The 21,814-nt window shown below is 43.2% G+C and overlaps 1 protein-coding gene across 1 annotated transcript in view; it reads left to right on the top strand.

The window, feature by feature from the left end:
- Positions 1-635: 635 nt before the first annotated feature.
- The window catches only part of LOC139367148 (nuclear receptor-binding protein 2-like), a 55,481-nt gene continuing 34,302 nt past the window's right edge, over positions 636-21,814 (top strand). Inside the window, exon 1 of the mRNA XM_071105253.1 lies at positions 636-1,201. Coding sequence (XP_070961354.1) covers positions 1,082-1,201 — 120 coding nt within the window. The 5' untranslated portion in view covers positions 636-1,081. The remainder of the gene's footprint in view (positions 1,202-21,814) is intronic.

Here is a 21,814-nt window from a genome sequence, read left to right as displayed (position 1 = left end):
CAGAGAAGAATGGGAGAATCTCTCCAAATACAGGTGTGCTAAGTTTGTAGCGTCATACCCAAGAAGACTTGAGGCGGTAATTGCTGCCTAAGGTGCTTCAACAAAGTACTGAGTAACGGGTCTGAATACTTATGGAAATGTGATATTTCCAGGTTAAAAAAAAGAAGAGTGCTAAACTGTTTTTGCTTTGTCATTATGGGGGATTGTGTGTAGATTGATGAGGGGGGAAACTATTTTTTTTTAAAATAGAACAGGGCTGTAACATAACAAAATATGGAAAAAGTGAAGGGGTCTGAATACTTTCCGAATGCACTGCATGTGATGAGTCTAAAGAGAGTGCAAAGGTGGGTCAATGCGCAGTTAACCAAATAGCAAGCTGGACTGACTATTTAGCAGTTTTATGGCTGGGGGGGGGTAGATGTTCAGGGTCCAATAGCCTGGATAGTGAGTTGATTCCCCATAGTTAAAGTTCCACAATAAGAGCTATGACGCTAATATGTGTGTGTAAGCTCTTCACGGTTGTGTTCTGTGTGGGTGTCACTGAGTAGACTGATTTATATCAATTTGCAGCACTTTCAATATGGACTTTTATTTTGAAGGCGAGCCGCCAAATTCCAATTTTGTGGCTAATCGTTAGTGTCTAGCTTCACATAGGTGAAGCAAATGAACCAACAACACCGACATGACGCATGGTGGTGATATATGTATAAAAAAAAACAAATACTTCATACCGTAAATGGTAAAAGTAAATAACGAAACAAAAGGAGGTATCAGAAAACAACTTCGTCTTTCCCATACAGGCTTTTTCCATACGAGTGGTTTTGCTCTTCATCTGTGAATACGGATAGTAGGGGCAACATTTCGCAATCTATTTTGCATACAGTTGAGTGCGCGCACTAGACTGGAACCTTTTTCCTTGTTTAACGTAGTAACATTAATATTACATAATTTATTTAAGCTTTTTATTTGAACTTTATACGGCGTACATTTCTAAGGTGTTTTGTGAAACCTTTATTCGCGCGCGACGTCTGCGCTACATTCGAGTGAAACCAACGGGGAATAACATAAAACACGGAATACAATGACTATGTCAGTCCCGGAGAGGAATTCAGGGTCCGAGGGGAAGGAGGAGGAGAGTGAAGATGAGAGCGAAATCCTCGAAGAAAGCCCATGCGGTCGCTGGCAAAAGCGAAAGGAGCAGGTTGGTTTATCTATTTGGTTTATCTATCACGCCGGTGAATCAACTGCTGCAGGCTTTTCCATTGCTGCCTTGTGGGCTCTACATATACTGACATCTAAAGGGGAGACAAGAAAAAAACATCAGTCCGTTTGGAACATGAGACGTCTGCTAGGCCTATCCGTCGTAATGTATCTAATAACCTATTATTGGGCGGTTGGATGGTGGTGCCTGGATGTCTGTATTGTTGTAGCAGCAGCAGGTGCAACCGCTACAGTAGTCTTTAAACCGCCCCTCAGTTCTATTCTTTAACAGAAAAGGGCGTGGGCCCTTATCAAATTAATTGCATGGAACACACAATTATTGTGGAGTGATGGACTACTTATTGAACCCGAACCCTCGTATCATTAAGAGCTTATACTGGCAATGGTTTGACAATTATTATATTTTTCCAAATGATCTGTGTTGATCGATGATTTTTAGACTATTAAGAAATTGCACTTGCTGTATTATACAGTAATACAATTGTATGAATATGATATTTAGCCACATTGTATCTGCAATCTGCCTCACTAATGATAAGGGCAATGCTGACCACAATGGTGTGCCCAATATGGTTAATACAATACAATGTAGTTCATCAGATCTGTCTGGAAGACAGTTAGAAAAACCAACTCCATCATCAACAACTGCATCAGAATGGCCCTGCCAAGTGAGTAGCAAGTGCCGCTCCTATAGTTCTAGAGAAGATAAGGCTTCAGTGTTGAAACTGAAGGTTATCTCTGTGGGACACCCGTAGCTTCCACCGTGCTTCCCACAACTGCCTGACCTCCCTCCTATCTCTCTCCAACACAGCGTACTTCACATTACAGACACGGTTGGCCAACAGCCCTCACATACACACACCCCCTCCCACCGTCGCTCCCAGTGTTTTTCCACTCATTGATTACACATCAGTGTGTTTGCTGGTTTCTGGGTCACTTTGTCTGTCACACATTACCATAAACCCACCAGTGACACTCTTACGATGTTCTCATTTCAAAATGGTACTAATGATTCTAGGAGAGGAGAGGGAGAGCACATTGATAGGATGCAGCAATTCATGAATGAGACTTTCATTCATGTGTAGCATGTAGCATCTCACCTTTTACTGGGCGATTCCAGCGTTATGGACATTACATTTGCATGCAAAATCACAACTTTAATGTCTCACAGAATAGAAAAACAAAATACAGATGTGTGTGTCTATAGTACCCCCAAAAAGTGAACTACTAAATATTGGCATGTTGGATAAATAAAGGTATGGATGGTACATGAAATGGACAAGCTTTTTAGGGAGACTGAACATATTAGTAAAAGTCTGTGAGTTTGTAAGTCTGTGCAAAGCTGTCATCAAGGCAACGGGTGGCTATTTGAAGAATCTCAAATCTATTTGGATTTGTTTAACACTTTTTGTGGATACTACATGATTCCATATGTTATTTCATAGTTTTGATGTCTTCACTATTATTCTACAATGTAGAACATTTTAAAAAGAAAGAAAAACCCTTGAATGAGTTGGTGTTCAAAAACTTTTGACCTGTTGTGTGTATATAACAAATAACCTTTACCAGTTGAATGTAGACACAAATATGAGATGTTTTTGTATCAACATTTTTCTGAAATATTGTAACAAAATATGTAAATTAGACTATACATGTGCCTTTACTGCCAATCCACTTTTCTGGACACTGAATGAAGTCAGTTTATTTTGGGAGGCTTTTCATTTAATATATACACTCCAGGACTATTTATCATTGTCACGGTTGTAAATATGTATATATTATTATTATTATTATTATTATTATTATTTAATTTTGTATTAATGTTTCATTCAGACCTGCACTGTATTTCACTATACACTGCAACTACATCTGCGACCCTGTGCATGTGACTTAATAAACACCATCTATTCACGGATTGTTGATAAATACTCTTCTCATCTTTCTATCTAAAAAAAACAGGACTGCCGTGTATGACGCCTGCATTTCAGCATATATTTTCCATGAGAATCTTAGCTAGAACTCGTGATTTTAGAGATATCAACAATTGCTTCAGGAAAAGTCTGAATAATTCTGCTCAGAACACAATTCTGTGGATGCACAAGCTTCTGAACCTATGATACATCAATATCCATCACATCCACAGCCTTTTATGGATGTTACGCATATCATAACGCTGAACAAGGATACTGACAATGACAAGAGAGAAACCAATTATAGACCATATAAAACCTTGTTGAAAGTTGGCTTTTCAGCGAATGTTTCAAGATGATCCAATATAAAATCAAATCAAAGTTTTTGGTCGCCACGTACATAGATTTGCAGATGTTTTCGCAGGTGCGGCAAAATGCTTGTGTTTCTAGCTCCAATAGTGCAGTAATACCGATCAATAAAAACTCAACAATACACACATAATCCAGAAAAATAAGCAAGGTGAGGTTTAAGGTGTAACATGTAAGGTGATTGTTTTACAAAAACTTTTCCTAAAAAACATTAGGGATGTTACATTGCCTGTCCCAGTCACCCCCTATCTTGTAGCAGAACACGCAAACAAACTCAAGGCGCTTCCATTTGGTCTGTATTGCTTCATAACATCTCATCGTTATAACTAACACCGTGGGACAGCAGTGAGCCCCTTTCTAAAAGACATGAAATATGGTTGTCTGGTAAACCTTTTTTGAGTCTTGGCCTCCCACTCTCTAATTGTCCAAATTCATGCAATTTCCTAATTAAACTGGTCAAATAAAGCCTGAACTCCAACATACACTGAGTATACCAAACATTTGGAACACCTTCCTAATATTGAGCCCTCCCCCTTTTCTATCAGAACAGCCTCAATTCGTTTGTGCATGGACTCTACAAGGTGTCGAAAGTGTTCCACAAGGGATGTTGACTCCAATGCTTCCCACAGTTGTGTCAAGTTGGCTGGATGTCCTTTGGGTGGTGGACCGTTCTTGATACACACGGGGAGACTGTTGAGTGTGAAAAACCCAGCAGCGTTGCAGTTCTTGACACAAACCGACACCTACTACCATACCCATTCAAAGGCACTGAAATCTTTTGTCTTTTACATTCAACCTCTAAATGGCACACACATGGTGTGTAAAACCTTAAGAACGTGGTTTCATTTGGAAATTACTAACTTTATCTGTACATACTCCGGTTGACCTTTCCATATGGAATCACGCTATTACCTTTACTGTTGACTGCTTCTCTAATATGTATGAAGGATGATTGGCCTATTACATGGTTATAATACAGAACACTTATCAAGCTACATGATGAGTGCTTTTGTTCTATTGTGTGATTTTTATGAGCTCGAGCTGAATCATAAATTATAGGACAATGAGCTCATTGATACAATAAAAAAACTGGACTGTTTTGAGTTAGTGCTCAGTGCTATCCACTGAGTCACATTGTTTAGAATTCCTGTTGCACCATTCTGCAGCCCTAGGTGTGTCCAGGCTGGCAGCATACTGGGTGCATTTAGATGTTCAATAAAGAAGTCAATGGGGGAAAGGTTAGCCTGGCTGAACACACATGTTTCTATTCCAGCACATGGTATTATTGTTGTCTTTACTCATGGTGAACCAAATGCTTATACGAGTTTGTTTCTGTCCTAAGCAGAACAAGCTATAGGCAATGTTAAGTATATTGGTTTTATATCCTTAGGAGTTAGTTGGCCGATATTACTCCTCAGACCTTATTAGACAGTGGTTTGATTGCTTTCAGAGACAGACTAGGTAAGCAAGGCCCCTGCGGTTGAAATACTAGCCAAAGGAAGACATTTTCTGTCAACAATTACAACCGATATCCATGTGTTGTTTTCCATTGACATCCATGTGAAAGGCAAAACAAGACGTTAAGCCAAAGCCTCTGTCATGTGTCTCAAGCAGGCAGAAACAATTTGGTGTCTGTCAGAAGCCAGATCAATCCTGCTTGTTGGAGTGACTGATTAGGTTAAACCTACCCCGTCCCTTCACCTAGACATGGGAAGAAATCAATGTGGGCATTAGGAAGACAGTAATTCTGTGGCAGGCAGAGACACGCTTTTGATGTAATCTATTTTACATTTACATTTGAGTCATTTAACAGACGCTCTTAAAAAAAAACTTTTTCTTCCAAATTTCGTGGTATCCAACTGTTTAGTAGCTACCATCTTGTCTCATCGCTACAACTCCCGTACTGGTTTGGGAGAGACGAAGGTTGAAAGTCATGCGTCCTCCAATACACAACCCAGCCAAGCTGCACTGCTTCTTAACACAGCGCGCATCCAACCTGGAAGCCAGCCGCACCAATGTGTCGGAGGAAACACCGTGCACCTGGCAACCTTGGTTAGCGCGCACTGCGCCCGGCCCGCCACAGGAGTCGCTGGTGCGCGATGAGACCAGTATATCCCAACCGGCCAAACCCTCCCCAACCCGGACGACGCTAGGCTAATTGTGCGTCGCCCCACGGACCTCCCGGTCACGACAGAGCCTGGGCACGAACCCAGAGTCTCTGGTGGCACAGCTGGCGCTGCAGTACAGCGCCCTTAACCACTGCGCCACCCGGGAGAGCGAATTACAGTTAGTATATTTATCTGAAGATAGCTAGGTGGGACAACCACATATCACGGGGGGATTATTTAAGATACATGAAGAGGTAGGGTTTCAGATGTTTTCTGAAGATGGGCAGGGACTTTCAGCGGGAAGTTGGTTCCACCATGGGGTGCCAGGACTGAGAAGAGCTTGGCCTGGGCTGAGAGGGAGCTGCCCTCCCGTAGGGGTGGGAGAACCAAAAGACCAGAGGTGGCAGAGCGGAGTGCTCGGGTTGGGATGTAGGGTTTGAGCATAGCCTGAAGGTAGGGAGGGGCAGTTCCTCTTGTTTCTCCGTAGGCAAGTACTATGGTGTTGGAGTGGATGCGAGCTTCAACTGGAAGCCAGCGGAGTGTGTGGGGAGCGGGGTGATATGGGAGAACTTGGTAAGGTTGAACACCAGGCGGGCTGCAGCGTTTTGGATAAGTTGTAGGGTTTTGACGGCACAAGCGCCCAGCCAAAAGCGAGTTGCAGTAGTCCGGACAGGAGAAGACAAGTGCCTGGATTAGGACCTGCGTCGCGTCCTGTGTGAGGTAGGGTCGTACTGCAGGAGCGAGTCACTGCTTTGATGTTTGCCGAGAACGACAGGGTGTTGTCCAGGGTCACGCCAAGATTCTTTGCACTCTGGGAGGGGGACATTGTGGTGGAGTTGTCAACCGTGATGGAGAGGTCTTGGAGTGGGCAGGCCTTCCCCGGGAGGAAGAGCAGCTCAGTCTTGTCGAGGTTGAACTTGAGGTGGTGAGCCGACATCCAAGCTGAGATATCTGCCAGGCACGCAGAGATGCGTGTCACCACCTGGAGAAAGTAGTTAAGTGCCGTCCGCATAGCAATGATAGGCAAGGCCATGTGAGGATATGATGGAGTGGAATTACTTGGTGTATAGAGAGAAGAGGAGAGGGCCTAGAACCGAGCCCTGGGGGACACCAGTAGTGAGAATACGTGGTGCAGACACAGATCCCCTCTACATCACCTGGTCGGGGCGGCCTGCCAGGTAGGATGCAATCCAAAAGTGTGCAGAGCCTGAGACGTCCAGCCCTGAAAGGGTGGAGAGGAGGAGCTTATGGTTCACGGTGTCCACTACAGCAGATAGATCTAGGAGGATGAGAACAAAGGCGAGAGAGTCAGCTTTGACAGTGCAGAGAGCCTCTGTGACACAATGAAGAGGAGCCTCGGTTGAGTGACCCATCTTGAAGGCTGACTGGTTAGGGTCAAAAAGATTGTTATGAGAGAGATAGTGAGAGAGTTGGTCTGAGACAGCACGTTGAAGTGTTTTGGAAAGAAAATAAAGAAGGGATACTGGTCTGTAGTTTTTGACGTCAAGATGAGTCTAGTGTTAGTTTCTTGAGGAGGGGAGCAACTCGGGCCATTTTGAAGTCAGACAGGACGCAGCCAGTGATCGGGGATGAGTTGAGGGAAGTGAGGAATGGGAGAAGGTCTCTAGAGATGGTCTGGAGAAGGGATGAGGGGATGGAGTCGAGCGGGCAAGTTGTCAGGTGGCTGGTCCTCACTAGTCGCAGGATTTCATATGGATAGAGAGGGGAGAAAGAGGTCAAGGCGTAGGGTAGTTCTGTGTGATGGGGATAGGCTGAGTGAACAAGGAGCAGATTTGTACTAAGTTGGCTCATGTTGGTTTTTCCAGGCCTTGTTTCCTCTTTGTCAATTGTGTATCATGTTTTTATTAGCAATCGCTGTCAATTTACACGTCATTGCAAAAACCCTAGCTAGCAGTGACTAGCCTGGTCCCAGGTCTGTTTGTGTCATCTTACTTTGCCAACTCCTTGTCACTCATTGTCATGCCAAACACGACAATTCCATAAGTAGTTGGCAAGAAAGCAGAAACAGACTGGCACCCAGGCTAAGTAGTCGCCAACTCGACTACTTGATTTCAAAGCATTCTAGTGCACTGCTTATTTGGGGTAATCTTAGTTTCTGGTTTGGGTGTTTGTGCAGCCCTCACACGAGGACAGCCAGATGGACCTCAGAAAGCATAACAAAAGCAATCTGTTGAGTCATCACAAAATTCCATCCCTTTTTAAGATAAAACACATATAGGCATTTGAAATCATTTCACTATTCAAATAATCTCATGAATGTTTTGAAAAACAGTTGAAATACATGTATTTTTTTGGTAACTTTTGTTTTGAACTTAGACAATTACTTGCTGCACAGTCTGCGCGACTCTGGAGAGCCATGTACTTTGCGAGAGAGAGAGAGGCCACTGATTCACGCTAGTTAGACAAACATGTAAATACCATCCGTTATCTGTCATCCCATCTGGCAGTGCCGGTCTTTACTGGATCAAATTGATGTAAAGAAGCTAGCTAAGATATCCAGTTAGCTATGATAACTAGCCAGCTAGCTAGGCTAGTTGAGGCTATTTTGCTGTGCTCCCTATCCTTGTCTACAACAATTCCATTCAGATTAAACAACAGCCTACCTGTCAGTTACTCATTGTAGCCTACTCCTTCACTTTTAGCTAACTTAATTATGTCATTTGATTGACATTTTCCATTGATTAGAGATTTCCCACTTCACGTTGCTACACATGGAGACTCTGACTTTAGTGCGCACCACTTTTATTGGCAGAAAATAACAACAATCTACAAGCATGAAACGTGCGTACATCATTAAAAACTTCCATCAAAAGTTTGTCGTTTTATGAAATTAAGAATTTAAAATGTTGTGGTATATCCTTGTGTGTAGCAATGCCACATAGATCATTTTATTTAATTGAGACGAAGCCCCCCCCTTCTCAAAAATGAATACTCTTGCCCATCCTTGGTTTCTTATCATCCTATTCGGAAGGAGTGTACATTCCATTCCATGCCCTTTGGAGTTCTATTCTTCCCCAAGGGCCCTGGTGGAGCGACTCTACCCTGACCTGTAAGAGTGGGACCTTTATCTGTTGCCTAGCTGGGGAGATAATCACTAGTCCAGGGAGCAGTGGATAATGAAAGAGGCCCATCGATGAGTGAGCCCTCCGCCCCCTGCAGCCCAACCAACGCCCCTTCACCACTTAACCCCAGGGGGGCAGGGGAGAGATCTTTACCAAAATAATCCTCCCTAGAGAGACACACATTTTCCATCATATCATGCTTGTATCCACTATTACAGCAATTCTTTTACATTTGATTTATTTCACCTTTATTTAACCAGGTAGGCTAGTTGAGAACAAGTTCTAATTTGCAACTGCGACCTGGCCAAGATAAAGCATAGCAGTGTTAACAGACAACAACAGAGTTACACATGGAGAAAATATATATATTTTTTTATCTATATACATTGTGTGCAAAAGGCATGAGGAGGTAGGCAATAAATAGGCCATAGGAGTGAATAATTACAATTTAGTAGATTAACACTGGAGTGATAAATTATCATATGAACATGTGCAGGTAGAGATACTGGTGTGCAAAAGAGCCCGAAAAGTAAATAAAATAAAAACAGTATGGGGATGAGGTAGGTAAATTGGGTGGGCTATATACCGATGGACTATGTACAGCTGCAGCGATCGGTTAGCTGCTCAGACAATAGTAGTAGCGGTGAAGATGGGACTACAGGGATGGAATGACCCAGTAGTTAGACAAGCGGGAAAGTAACTGGAGGGTTGCTGGTTTCAATCCCAGCTCAGACCATATAATCTTGTGCGTGAGCCGGCAACCAGAGGGTTGCTGGCATCATGCTAGATACCATCGCCTGTCATTGTGCCCATGAGCAAGGCACTTAACCCCTTATAATTGCTCCAGGGGCACTGCACTGCGGCTGACCCATTGCTTCCAGCCCCTCGAGGTATGTGGGTGTGTGTCTCGGGGGGTGGGGTTGTGAGCATAAAGACACATTTCCGTTCTTAATGGACAATAAAGCACATCTTATCTCTTCTTGTTTCAATGTAAATTCATGACTGTTGAGGGACTGTGTGAGAATGATGATTGACAGGCACATATATTTGCATAGTTTTGTACAGGTGTCACTGCTCACTGTTGCACTTCCAAGTCTTTGTTGTGAGACAGAAGGCGGGAACAGGGGCCAAGAATGTGCACCTACGGCTTTACGCACATGATTGCTTCTCCATGGCAACTTATTACAAGGTGCATGCTTGACATGCCTGTCATGGAGAAAGTTGATGTATCTTTAAAAAAAAAAGAATAGTTGAACATTACAGTTCCAGTACTTTACAGTAGGCCTACGTGATATTACAGTGATCAAATTCATGTGGTTAATGTAACTGACACACGTCCTCAAGCAAACAATTATCCTAATGGCCACCAAACCCTCAGCTCAGTCCAAGCCACAGGCATAGTTAGCCATTGTAAGCCCCTGTCATGTCCTGGCTGGCTGTAAGTGCTGCCTTGCTTTAAGAGATCTCTCTAATGACCGCTGCTTCCTGATGATCCAATGCAGACTTTCTCACCGGGCCTGGGTAACAGCTGCTCCATGTGGAATGACACCCACTGCGCATGGGAAACGGGCAAGTCATGTCATGTCTTAAATAAACACTCGCTGTTATGCCCCTATCACATCGTTGGAGACCAGGGGTGTTAAGATATAACAACGGCCATGGATGATATCCAATCAGGTTGAATTACATGTACACTTTCATGGAGAGTCTGTTGGATTATCTGTCATTGTGGAACACATAGACTTCAGACAAAATTAAAAAGCAAGCATCAAGATGAAAGTACCAAAAAACTATTACGTTAGTCTTGAAGAATTGCTTACGAATATATCTGGTTAGGCCTGTTGGATAGAATTCCAAAAAACAAGACAGACCCACACGAACATCAGCCATGCGCGGTAGATCACCTGCTGGGTGTCGACAAATGATAACGATTCGATGTAGAATCGTTGGGAAATTACGGACGATGTTCTGTGGCCAGAGGCGATAGGATGGTCACCCTCTGCGCATGGCCGATGTACGTGTTGGAATATCTTGCCTTTAAGGGAGGACCTCCTTAATGAAGATATAGAATAAGACTGCAGTTAAACCTGATCCATCATAACAAACCATTGACCCAACATACCTTACTAAAGTGTAGCACGCCTGGCTACCGTTACCACAAGACCTGGTCTCAGAATTGGCTTAATATCTGTGCGTCGACAGGAGGTTTTCTAACCTGGAATGATGGCCACTGTTTGTATGAAGTAGTGATATAATGTCCCTCCCCCTTTGGGCTCATCAGGAGATTTATGAATGAATGGTTTTATGACATAGCGGCAGGCAGACAGTGTCCTGTATCACTGAACAGCAGAGGAGTTCAGATGGCACGGGAATCTCGCCTTGGGCATAATGTACAGTGTACCCCTCATTTGATACTCCACAGTCCACACCGAAGGCGTACTGTACTTTGTCATCCTCTACAAATGTACAGTGGGGCCCGAAATGATTAACACCCTTGATAAAGATGAGCAAAAATGACTGTATAAAATAAATAATTCAAATACTGAGTTTATTATATGTTCCAATTATTATTATTATTTTAAACGAATACAATTGCTCAGAGAAAGAGATTTTGTTCAACATGTAATACTTTTTTTCTCTCGAAAAAGTAGGTGTCAAAATGATTGACAGCCCTGTTTAGGCTTGGGCAGAGTATGTTAAATGGCATTGGCACCTGGATTGGAACCGGTGCTTTGGTCAGATGCCATGAAAATAGAGCTCTTTGGCCACATACACCAGTGGTGGGTTTGGTGTCGAAATGAGAATGCATCAGCAGAAAAGAACCCCATACCTACTGGTCCTGGGGTCCTTGTTAAGGTCAACGGCATCATGAACTTCACCCAGTACCGGGATATTTTTGCCAAAAACCTGGTTGCCTCTGCCATGAGGCTGAAACTTGCCCATAAGAGGATCATAAAGCGAGATAATAACTCCAAGCACACATCAAAATCCACAAATAAGTGGTGAATTGGCCACAAAATCGACATTCGTCTCAATCTCAGTCCAATCCTCGCACGGTGATGTATTGAAAGGGAATTGAAAACAGGGGTGTCAATAATTTTGACTCCTACCTAAATGAAAAAAAAACATTTAGTACTCTGAGTAATTGTATTAGTATAAAATAATATACTTTCCTAATTCTTTGGAGCATACAACATAGCTCAGTAATTTAATTATTTATTTTATTTAGTCATTTCTGCTCATCTTTATTAAGGGTGTCTAATTTCACACCCCACAGTAATTGACCTTTGTTGGTTGTGAAGACATGTTTTGTGGCCCTCCTTTTATGGGTCTGCCAGACATGAGAGTAGTTACACCAGCAGCTAGCACGACTGCACAGTAAATCCTATTTCCAACTCTGCATTTTACCACACTAGTTAATATTCACATCACTCCACCAGATACAGCATCAAGTTGACCTGTCGGTGGCTTTTAAACGCTCTCCTAACTAATAATAAAACATTGTTGCCACACAAATCGGTTTATCTCAGCCATTGGTCACACACTTTCATGAAATGACGTTGTGTTTGCCTTTGAAACAAACGTATAGAAAATATTCTGCCATGCACATTCCTACTCTAGCAAACACAGATGGATAGTTCAGAGGTGTTAATAAACGCTAGAAAAGCGTTAATGAAATAACTGACATTGGTGATCAATCTTCTTAAGTGGCCTATTACTGTCTGATGTCAGAGAGCAGAAACAAAAGATGTAATCCAAACAACTGCCAGTCAGTGTCTACAATAGGCTGTCAAGCCTTTCACACAGCACAGCACATGGCATTTCCAGGTATTATTTACCCTCTGGCCACCTGGTAGGGAAGACTTGGAGTGGCTGGCTGCCTGCTGTGCCTAAACCAAGTCCACTAACGGCCCCAGCCCAGTCTCTCTCCACTGCAGCCTGGGTTGTGTACATTAGGGCACACTCAATGTAAAATGTTTTGCAATGGAAAACGCAAATGAGCATTTCTCATTGAACAAGTCCATGTAGTCCCACCCTGGTTCAGTCTTTTTTTTCCCCCCGTTGGTTGCCGAATGAACATGACCCTGGAGTACCAAGAGGAGTGCAACGGGAGAAAGAGAAAGGTCTTCCTGGCCTGGGCTAAGAATAGTGTCTGTCAGGTGCAGTAGTGTGGATAGATCATGTTGCCAGGACACGGTGTGAACCCATATTGCCCAGTGTCATGGGGCTGAGATCTGAACGAGGCAGGAGCTCCGTCAAAGCAAACAACAGACCAGATGGTGTCCAACCCAACCAATTTGAGTCTGTCGTTAACAGGGGCAGCGATCCTCTTGTTTGAAAAAAGTGCTGCAATTTTAAACGGTTTTCACTTGTAATGCTTGATATGTCGCACTGATGGATACTGCTATTGTGCTAGTGTAATGTCTGAACTGATTAGGCCTATATTACCTTGGTAGGTCATGAGTATGGACATTTGTGTGGCAAGAGAGGACTTTATTAAGCCATTGACAACATGTGAGAGCGTTCATTGATGAGGCCCTTTAGGGCCATCATATACAGTGCGGTATCCGTCACTGTTTTCCACTTGAGTCTTCTCATTCTCGCGCTCCCTCTGACAAGGGAGCTGGCATGGGACGAATTCTTTGAGGAATGGCTGACGCCTCCTGCAAGCCTCCTCCGTAGATGTTACCGTTGTCTAAATGTCATGACTTCCCTGCCACCTTGGATCCATGCCACAGTGTCACTTCGCAGTTTGAGACTGCCACTGGTGTGTAATTCTCAATGTCAAAACTCAAGCGTTACTCTTTGGCCCATAGCCGTTTGAGTGGCAAAATTTTGATTTTAGCCCTGTTTTGTATGGTTGATTTGATTAACATTCTTCCTACTTCTTCCTTCATTCTGACATGTTCATTTTGAGTACTAGAGATACATCTGAAAAGTGCATATTACTACTGACAGAGCCAGTAAGATTTGCATAATTTAAAGCATAAGGCATCCGCTGATCCGTTTCTCTCCCATTTCTCATTGACAGTAGGGAGAAGTAGAGCTGTTTCAATTGGCCTCCATTTTCCTATTCTGCATGAAATATTAATATCCATCTTGTTCGATGCAAAGGAGATGGCGCCTCTCTCTTTGAAAGTTGCTTTTAGTCATTTGCGCAGTGTCTGAGAGAATAAATGCCATGACTCATGTCAGGCATTTACTCCTGTAGTTTTGTGAGGAATTCTGGTTTTGAGCAACAGCTCGCAGCTGATTCACAGCTGTATGAGTCCCTATGTCAAATTCAGGTGTTGACTCACAGTGTTGGGCAAAACGCGAGGATAAGTGCTCGATGTGTTCTGCTTCGCTGTGTTGGACGCTCTCAGTCGCATTTTACGTATAGTGGTGGGGTGACAGTCTAGGATATACCTACCGTATTCGCCTATCAGTGCTCTATAGGCTGAAGACACAGTATGTGCAATTGTATAGCCAAGATGCCTCAAAGCATAGCAACAGGGTCAAAACTATTACAAGTCCGAAGAAAAACAGCCTTGCAGTCTCGTTATTGAACCCAAAGGTCATCCCCCTCCCCCCAACCAGCATGAGAGGATTAAGGGGCCTACAGGAAGGAGCAAGGTCATGAGGCCAACAAAACATGAACATTCCTACTTCAAATGCTTTTTCCCTAAGACTAAAACCAGACTTTCCAAAAACTAGAGATGTCATGCAACCTTAACCCAAGAAGCATTTTGTTAGAGGTGTAGGCTTCTTTACCTAAACCCAAAGCAAGGCAAATGTGAAACTACGAGAAGAGAAGAGTTTTAGGTCAGGGATGTGATCAATGAACATCTAACCTTATTATTTACCTGTCAATCCCTCAGAACCCTCCAAGTTCATATGCTCTCTCGCATTATTGTCCATAATCATTACCATGGCGGAAGAAATCTCACCACCGCCTCCATAAAAATAACTCCTGTCCTCCATGCTTAAGGGATTATAGGAGATTTGCGTTTTCAAATTTGAATGCATCTCATTCTTGTTTCAGCAGCCTGGCGAGAAGTAAGCAGGTCTTTTGCATGCAGGGGCCAGAGAATAATAAAATGTGACTCAACACCGATCGACTCTTCATGAATTTAACATGGCTCTGGCTTCTGTGAATGGCCTCCTGCTATGAGCTTATGAGACATAGCTTTACTAGTGCAGTAGGCTGTCTTTGTGGACAGCTCAGGGGAAGTGGCATTGGATATTTATTAAAGAGTGATTGTAGTAAATACACTATATATACAAAAGTATGTGGACACCCCTTCAAATTAGTGGATTCGGCTATTTCAGCCACACCCTTTGCTGACAGGTGTATAAAATCGACCACACAGCTATGCAATCTCCATATACAAACATTGGCAATAGAATGGCCATACTGAAGAGCTCAGTGACTTTCAACGTGGCACCGTCATAGGATGCCACATTTCCAACAAGTCAGTTCATCAAATTTCTGCCCTGTTAAAGCTGCCCCGGTCAACTGTAAGTGCTGTGAAGTCGAAACATCTAGGAGCAACAACGGCTCAGCCGTGAAGTGGTAGGCCACACAAGCTGAAGAGAATAAGAGTTAAGCACATTCCATCCCTTACCAGATATTGTGCCGACCTTTTACAATCTTCTCTAGGTGTGAGATAATGCTCATTGGATGTGTCCGACATTCAGTTCGGACTATTTTTTTGAATTATATACTGCCTACGGCATCTTAAGATGGACAAACAGCACTATGGCTGCTTTTTCTCATTTTTCATGCAAAGGTTTTATAAGGGAGTATGCGAGTACACTCTTTTGGCTAGGCGCTAGCCAAACTGAGACATGCAGAAGCCTTTACGTGTCAAATAGTGCAAACTTATGTTTTTGCTAAACTGGCCAAATCAAGCCAAGCTGTTAGCTTTCACCCCGTGTTACCTCTTGCCTACTCTTCCTGGCACAGTGCTGAACTTGTTCGACCTCTGAGGTTTTGCAGGAGGTTCAGACTGAGACCCTGTTGTTCCTCCTTCTCTGGTTCTGCCGTAGCCCTTTAAACAAGCAGTATGTGTGATTTACAAGCATGAATTGGGTAATCCAGTGGGCAGCAATTACCACTCTTTATGGAGAACTTTAATACATGGGTGGACTTTGCCAGGCTCTAATAAGCCTCTCCGGGAACCAAGTCAATCCCAGATGTTTTGAAGGAGTGGGACGGGTGCCAGATTCAGGTCAAAGCAAACACACGTCCCATTAGCCCAGCTGCCCGACCGACCGACTGACCGACCGACCGTGTCGTGAAAAAGTCTCACCCAGTTCCAATCCCTCTTCCTGGAATTGGACTGTTTTTGTTCACCAAAAATGACACATTTTTTAACACTCTCCATCTTTGTTTTGTAAATCTGCCATTTTAATATTTTTTTTATTCTCACGACTGGCTGCTGCCAGCATTGTAGAGGTGCAAATTAATGTAATTGCCTGAAAGAGCTCCAGCTGCTGAGTAAAGCAGGACCAGATTTCCACCCAAAGATAATAATTAAAATGGAGGCCTTGCTTCTGATTCTCTCATGAAATTATGTTTATGGTCTTGGAAGGTATGAACATCCATTTGATTTAGTATTGTTGTCTGCATTAGTGGAAGATCTAGTTCCTCACTTTAAGTGGTGATTTGGAAATACAGCTGAAAGTGGTATGCTGTACACATGATCTCCATAATGTTGCGTTGCAACTGGCCTGTTGGAGGATGACAGTCACATTGATCGTCATAAATCCCCCCATGCATGACATTCTTTAATAGTTGGAGTCATTCTCGTTGAAGAATGTGTGAAACAAGCTGTATAACAGCTATTATAAACTGGGTGGTTCGAGCCCTGAATGCTGATTGAAGCCGTTATATATCAGACCGTATACCACGGGTATGACAAAACATGTATTTTTACTGCTCTCATTACATTGATAACCAGTTTATGACAGCAATAAGGCACCTCGGGTGTTTGTGGTATATTGCCAATATACCACGGCTAAGGGCTGTTTTCAGGTACACCGCGTTGCATCGTGCCCAAGAACAGCCCTTAGCCATGGTATATTGGCCATATACTGTACCTGTCATGGTTCCACCTGTCACCAGAGGGGGGCAGACACCATCCTAGAGACATTAATGACACTCAGGTGTGTCTTATTACTCACGAGTTCCCTAAGAGAGGTGTGTTTTCTGGTTTCCTTTGCAGGAGCTTAAATTTTCTGTTCTGGTCTGGTCTGTCTGTTTCCTGAGTGAGTTTTTGAGACTTATTGTTTGTTGTTTTTCCCCAGTGTACTGTGATCCTGCGGCAACTGTTTATCAGTGAAGTATTTATGTTTATCCTTAACCATTCCTCGTCTGGTCTCTTCTCTGCAACTGGGTCCAACCACATCACAGCACCACACCCCCGCAGGCATTTTTGCTTAAATATACGCAGAGTATGGAAACCATTAAGAGCACCTGCTCTTTCCATGACATAGACCAGGGTTTCCCAAACTCTTTCCTGGGACCCCACTGGGTGCACATTTTGGTTTTTGCCCTAGCACTACACAACTGATTCAAATAATCAAAGCTTGATGAGTTGGTTATTTGAATCAGCTGTGTAGTGATAGGGCCCAAAAAATGAAAGTGCACCCTGACATGGACTGACCATGAGAGAAGAATGGTGCTGGAGGAGATGGCTGCCGTTTTACAAGCTCCTAACCAATTGTGCTGCTGTGCGTTTTATCGTGTTGTTTGATACTTATTTTGTACATAATGTTTCTGCCACCGTCTCTTATGACCGAAAATAACTTCTGGATATCAGAACAGCGATTACTCACCTCGAACTGGGCAAAGATATTTTATTTAATGAGTCGGACACAAAGGATTTACACCAGATACCAGACCAGGCCCAAATCTCCATCGTTCGCATGAAGAAAATACGCAGGTCCGGTTGCCTTGTGAGAACGTCTAATCGCTGGAGAATAAAATGGATAAGCTCCGTTCAAGACTATGAGCTCTGTTCAAGACAAGGGATGGTGGTCTGTGCCTATTTCTCAATAACAGCTGATGCGCAAAATCAAATATTAAGGAAGTCTCAGGGTTTTGGTCACCTGAGGTAGAGTATCTCATGGTAAGCTATAGACCACACTATTTACCAAGAGGGTTTTCATCTATATTTTTGTAGCAGTCTAATTACCAACACAAACCAATACTGGCACTGAGACCACACTCAAAGAGCTGTATAAAGCCATAAGCAAACAAGAAAATGCTCATCCAGAGGAGCCATGGATTACAGGCAACATCCACACTGAGCTAAGGGTTGAGCTGCTGCTTTCAAGGAGCGGGACTCTATCCCAGACACTTATAAGAAATTCCGCTATGCCCTCAGTTGAACCAGCAAACAGGCAAAGCATAAATACAGGACTAAGATTAAATCCTACTACACCGGCTCCGACGCACATCAGATGTTGCAGGGCTTGCAAACTATTACGGACTACAAAGGGAAGCCCAGCCGCGAGCTGCCCAATGACACAAGCCTACTGAAAGTCCCCAAGAACACAGTGGCCTCCATCATTCTTAAATTAAAGAAGTTTGGAACCACCAAGACTCTTCCTAGAGCTGGCCGCACGGCCAAATTGAGCAATCAGGGGAGAAGGGCCTTGGTCAGGGATGGGACCAAGAACCCAATCAGAGTTCATCTGTGGAGATAGGAGGACAGCCATCTCTGCAGCACTCAGGCCTTTATGGTAGGGTAACCAGATGGAAGCCACTCCTCAGTAAGAGGCACATGACAGCCTGCTTGGAGTTTGCCAAAAGGCACCTAAAGGACTCTCACACCATGAGAAAAAAGATTATCTGGTCTGATGAAACCAAGATTGAACTCTTTGGCCTGAATGCCAAGTGTCATGTCTGGAGGAAAACTGGCACCATCCCTACGGTGAAGCATGGTGGTGGCAGCATCATGCAGTGGGGATGTTTGTCAGTGGCAGGGACTGGGAGACTAGTCAGGATCAAGGGAAAGATTAATAAAGAAAAGTACAGAGAGATCCTTGATGAAAACCTGCTCCAGAGCGCTCAGGACCTCAGACTGGGGCAAAGGTTCACTTTCCAACAGGACAACAACCCTAAGCACGCAGCCAAGACAACTCAGGAGTGGCTTCGGGACATATCCGAGAATGTCCCAGCCAGAGCCTGGATTTGAACCCGATCGAACATCTCTGGAGAGACCGAAAAATCACTGTGAAGCGACGCTCCCCATCCAACCTGACAGAACTTAAGAGGATCTGCAGAGAAAAATGTGAGAAACTCCCCAATGACAGTTGTGCCAAGCTTGTAGCGTCATACCCAAGAAGACTCAGGCTGTAATCTCTGCCAAAGGTGCTTCAACAAAGTACTGAGTAAAGAGTCTGAATACTTATGTACATGTTATATTTGTGCCTTTTATATTTCTGTTTTAAATTTTTAATACATTTTAAAAACATTCTAAAAACCTATATATGTGTGTATGTGTATATATATATATATATATATATATATATATATATATATATATATATATATATATATATATATATATATATATATATATATATATATATATATATATATATATATACACACACAGTGGCCCTCAAACCATCATGGTCACCTAATAATCTCCAGTTTACAATTGGCTCATTCATCCCCCTCCTCTCCCCTGTAACTATTCCCCAGGTCGTTGCTGTAAATGACAACGTGTTCTCAGTCAACTTACCTGGTAAAAAAACAGATTAATAAAAAAATATATATACAGTGCCTTGCGAAAGTATTCGGCCCCCTTGAACTTTGCAACCTTTTGCCACATTTCAGGCTTCAAACATAAAGATATAAAACTGTATTTTTTTGTGAAGAATCAACAACAAGTGGGACACAATCATGAAGTGGAACGACATTTATTGGATATTTCAAACTTTTTTAACAATTCAAAAACTGAAAAATTGGGCGTGCAAAATTATTCAGCCCCTTTACTTTCAGTGCAGCAAACTCTCTCCAGAAGTTCAGTGAGGATCTCTGAATGATCCAATGTTGACCTAAATGACTAATGATGATAAATACAATCCACCTGTGTGTAATCAAGTCTCCGTATAAATGCACCTGCACTGTGATAGTCTCAGAGGTCCGTTAAAAGCGCAGAGAGCATCATGAAGAACAAGGAACACACCAGGCAGGTCCGAGATACTGTTGTGAAGAAGTTTAAAGCCGGATTTGGATACAAAAAGATTTCCCAAGCTTTAAACATCCCAAGGAGCACTGTGCAAGCGATAATATTGAAATGGAAGGAGTATCAGACCACTGCAAATCTACCAAGACCTGGCCGTCCCTCTAAACTTTCAGCTCATACAAGGAGAAGACTGATCAGAGATGCAGCCAAGAGGCCCATGATCACTCTGGATGAACTGCAGAGATCTACAGCTGAGGTGGGAGACTCTGTCCATAGGACAACAATCAGTCGTATATTGCACAAATCTGGCCTTTATGGAAGAGTGGCAAGAAGAAAGCCATTTCTTAAAGATATCCATAAAAAGTGTTTAAAGTTTGCCACAAGCCACCTGGGAGACACACCAAACATGTGGAAGAAGGTGCTCTGGTCAGATGAAACCAAAATTGAACTTTTTGGCAACAATGCAAAACGTTATGTTTGGCGTGAAAAGCAACACAGCTCATCACCCTGAACACACCATCCCCACTGTCAAACATGGTGGTGGCAGCATCATGGTTTGGGCCTGCTTTTCTTCAGCAGGGACAGGGAAGATGGTTAAAATGGATGGGAAGATGGATGGAGCCAAATACAGGACCATTCTGGAAGAAAACCTGATGGAGTCTGCAAAAGACCTGAGACTGGGACGGAGATTTGTCTTCCAACAAGACAATGATCCAAAACATAAAGCAAAATCTACAATGGAATGGTTCAAAAATAAACATATCCAGGTGTTAGAATGGCCAAGTCAAAGTCCAGACCTGAATCCAATCGAGAATCTGTGGAAAGAACTGAAAACTGCTGTTCACAAATGCTCTCCATCCAACCTCACTGAGCTCAAGCTGTTTTGCAAGGAGGAATGGGAAAAAAATGCCAGTCTCTCGATGTGCAAAACTGATAGAGACATACCCCAAGCGACTTACAGCTGTAATCGCAGCAAAAGGTGGCGCTACAAAGTATTAACTTAAGGGGGCTGAATAATTTTGCACGCCCAATTTTCCAGTTTTTGATTTGTTAAAAAAGTTTTAAATATCTAATAAATGTCGTTCCACTTCATGATTATGTCCCACTTGTTGTTGATTCTTCACAAAAAAATACAGTTTTATATCTTTATGTTTGAAGCCTGAAATGTGGCAAAAGGTCGCAAAGTTCAAGGGGGCCGAATACTTTCGCAAGGCACTGTATATATAGAACAAAAATATATATATAAACTCGGCAAAAAAAGAAACATCCTCCTAACATCAACAGTGTTTATTTTCAGCAAACTTAACGTGTAAATATTTGTATGAACATAACAAGATTCAACAACTGAGACATAAACTGAACAAGTTCCACAGACATGTGACAAACAGAAATGGAATCATGTGTCCCTGAACAAAAATTGGGTTCAAAATCAGTCAGTATCTGGTGTGGCCATGTGCTGCATTAAGTACAGCAGTGCATCTCCTCTTCATGGACCGCACCAGATGTGCCAGTTCTTGCTGTGAGATGTTACCCCACTCTTCCACCAAGGCACCTGCAAGTTCCCAGACATTTCCTCCGATCCAAAAGGTCCCAGACGTGCTCAATGGGATTGAGATCCGGGCTCTTCCCTGGCCATGGCAGAACACTGACATTCCTGTCTTGCAGGAAATCACGCACAGAAGGAGCAGTATGGCTGGTGGCATTGTCATGCTGGAGGGTCATGTCAGGATGAGCCTGCAGGAAGGGTACCACATGAGGGAGGAGGATGTCTTCCCTGTAACGCACAGAATTGACATTGCCTGCAATGACAACAAGCTCAGTCCGATGATGCTGTGACACCACCCCAGACCATGACGGACCCTCCACCTCCAAATTGATCCCGCTCCAGAGTACAGGCCTCGGTGTAACACTCATTCCTTCAACGATAAACGCAAATA

This window comes from Oncorhynchus clarkii, chromosome 15 (genome assembly GCF_045791955.1).
Source record: "Oncorhynchus clarkii lewisi isolate Uvic-CL-2024 chromosome 15, UVic_Ocla_1.0, whole genome shotgun sequence".
Lineage (NCBI taxonomy): Eukaryota > Metazoa > Chordata > Actinopteri > Salmoniformes > Salmonidae > Oncorhynchus > Oncorhynchus clarkii.
This window is presented reverse-complemented; position numbering and strand designations above follow the sequence as displayed.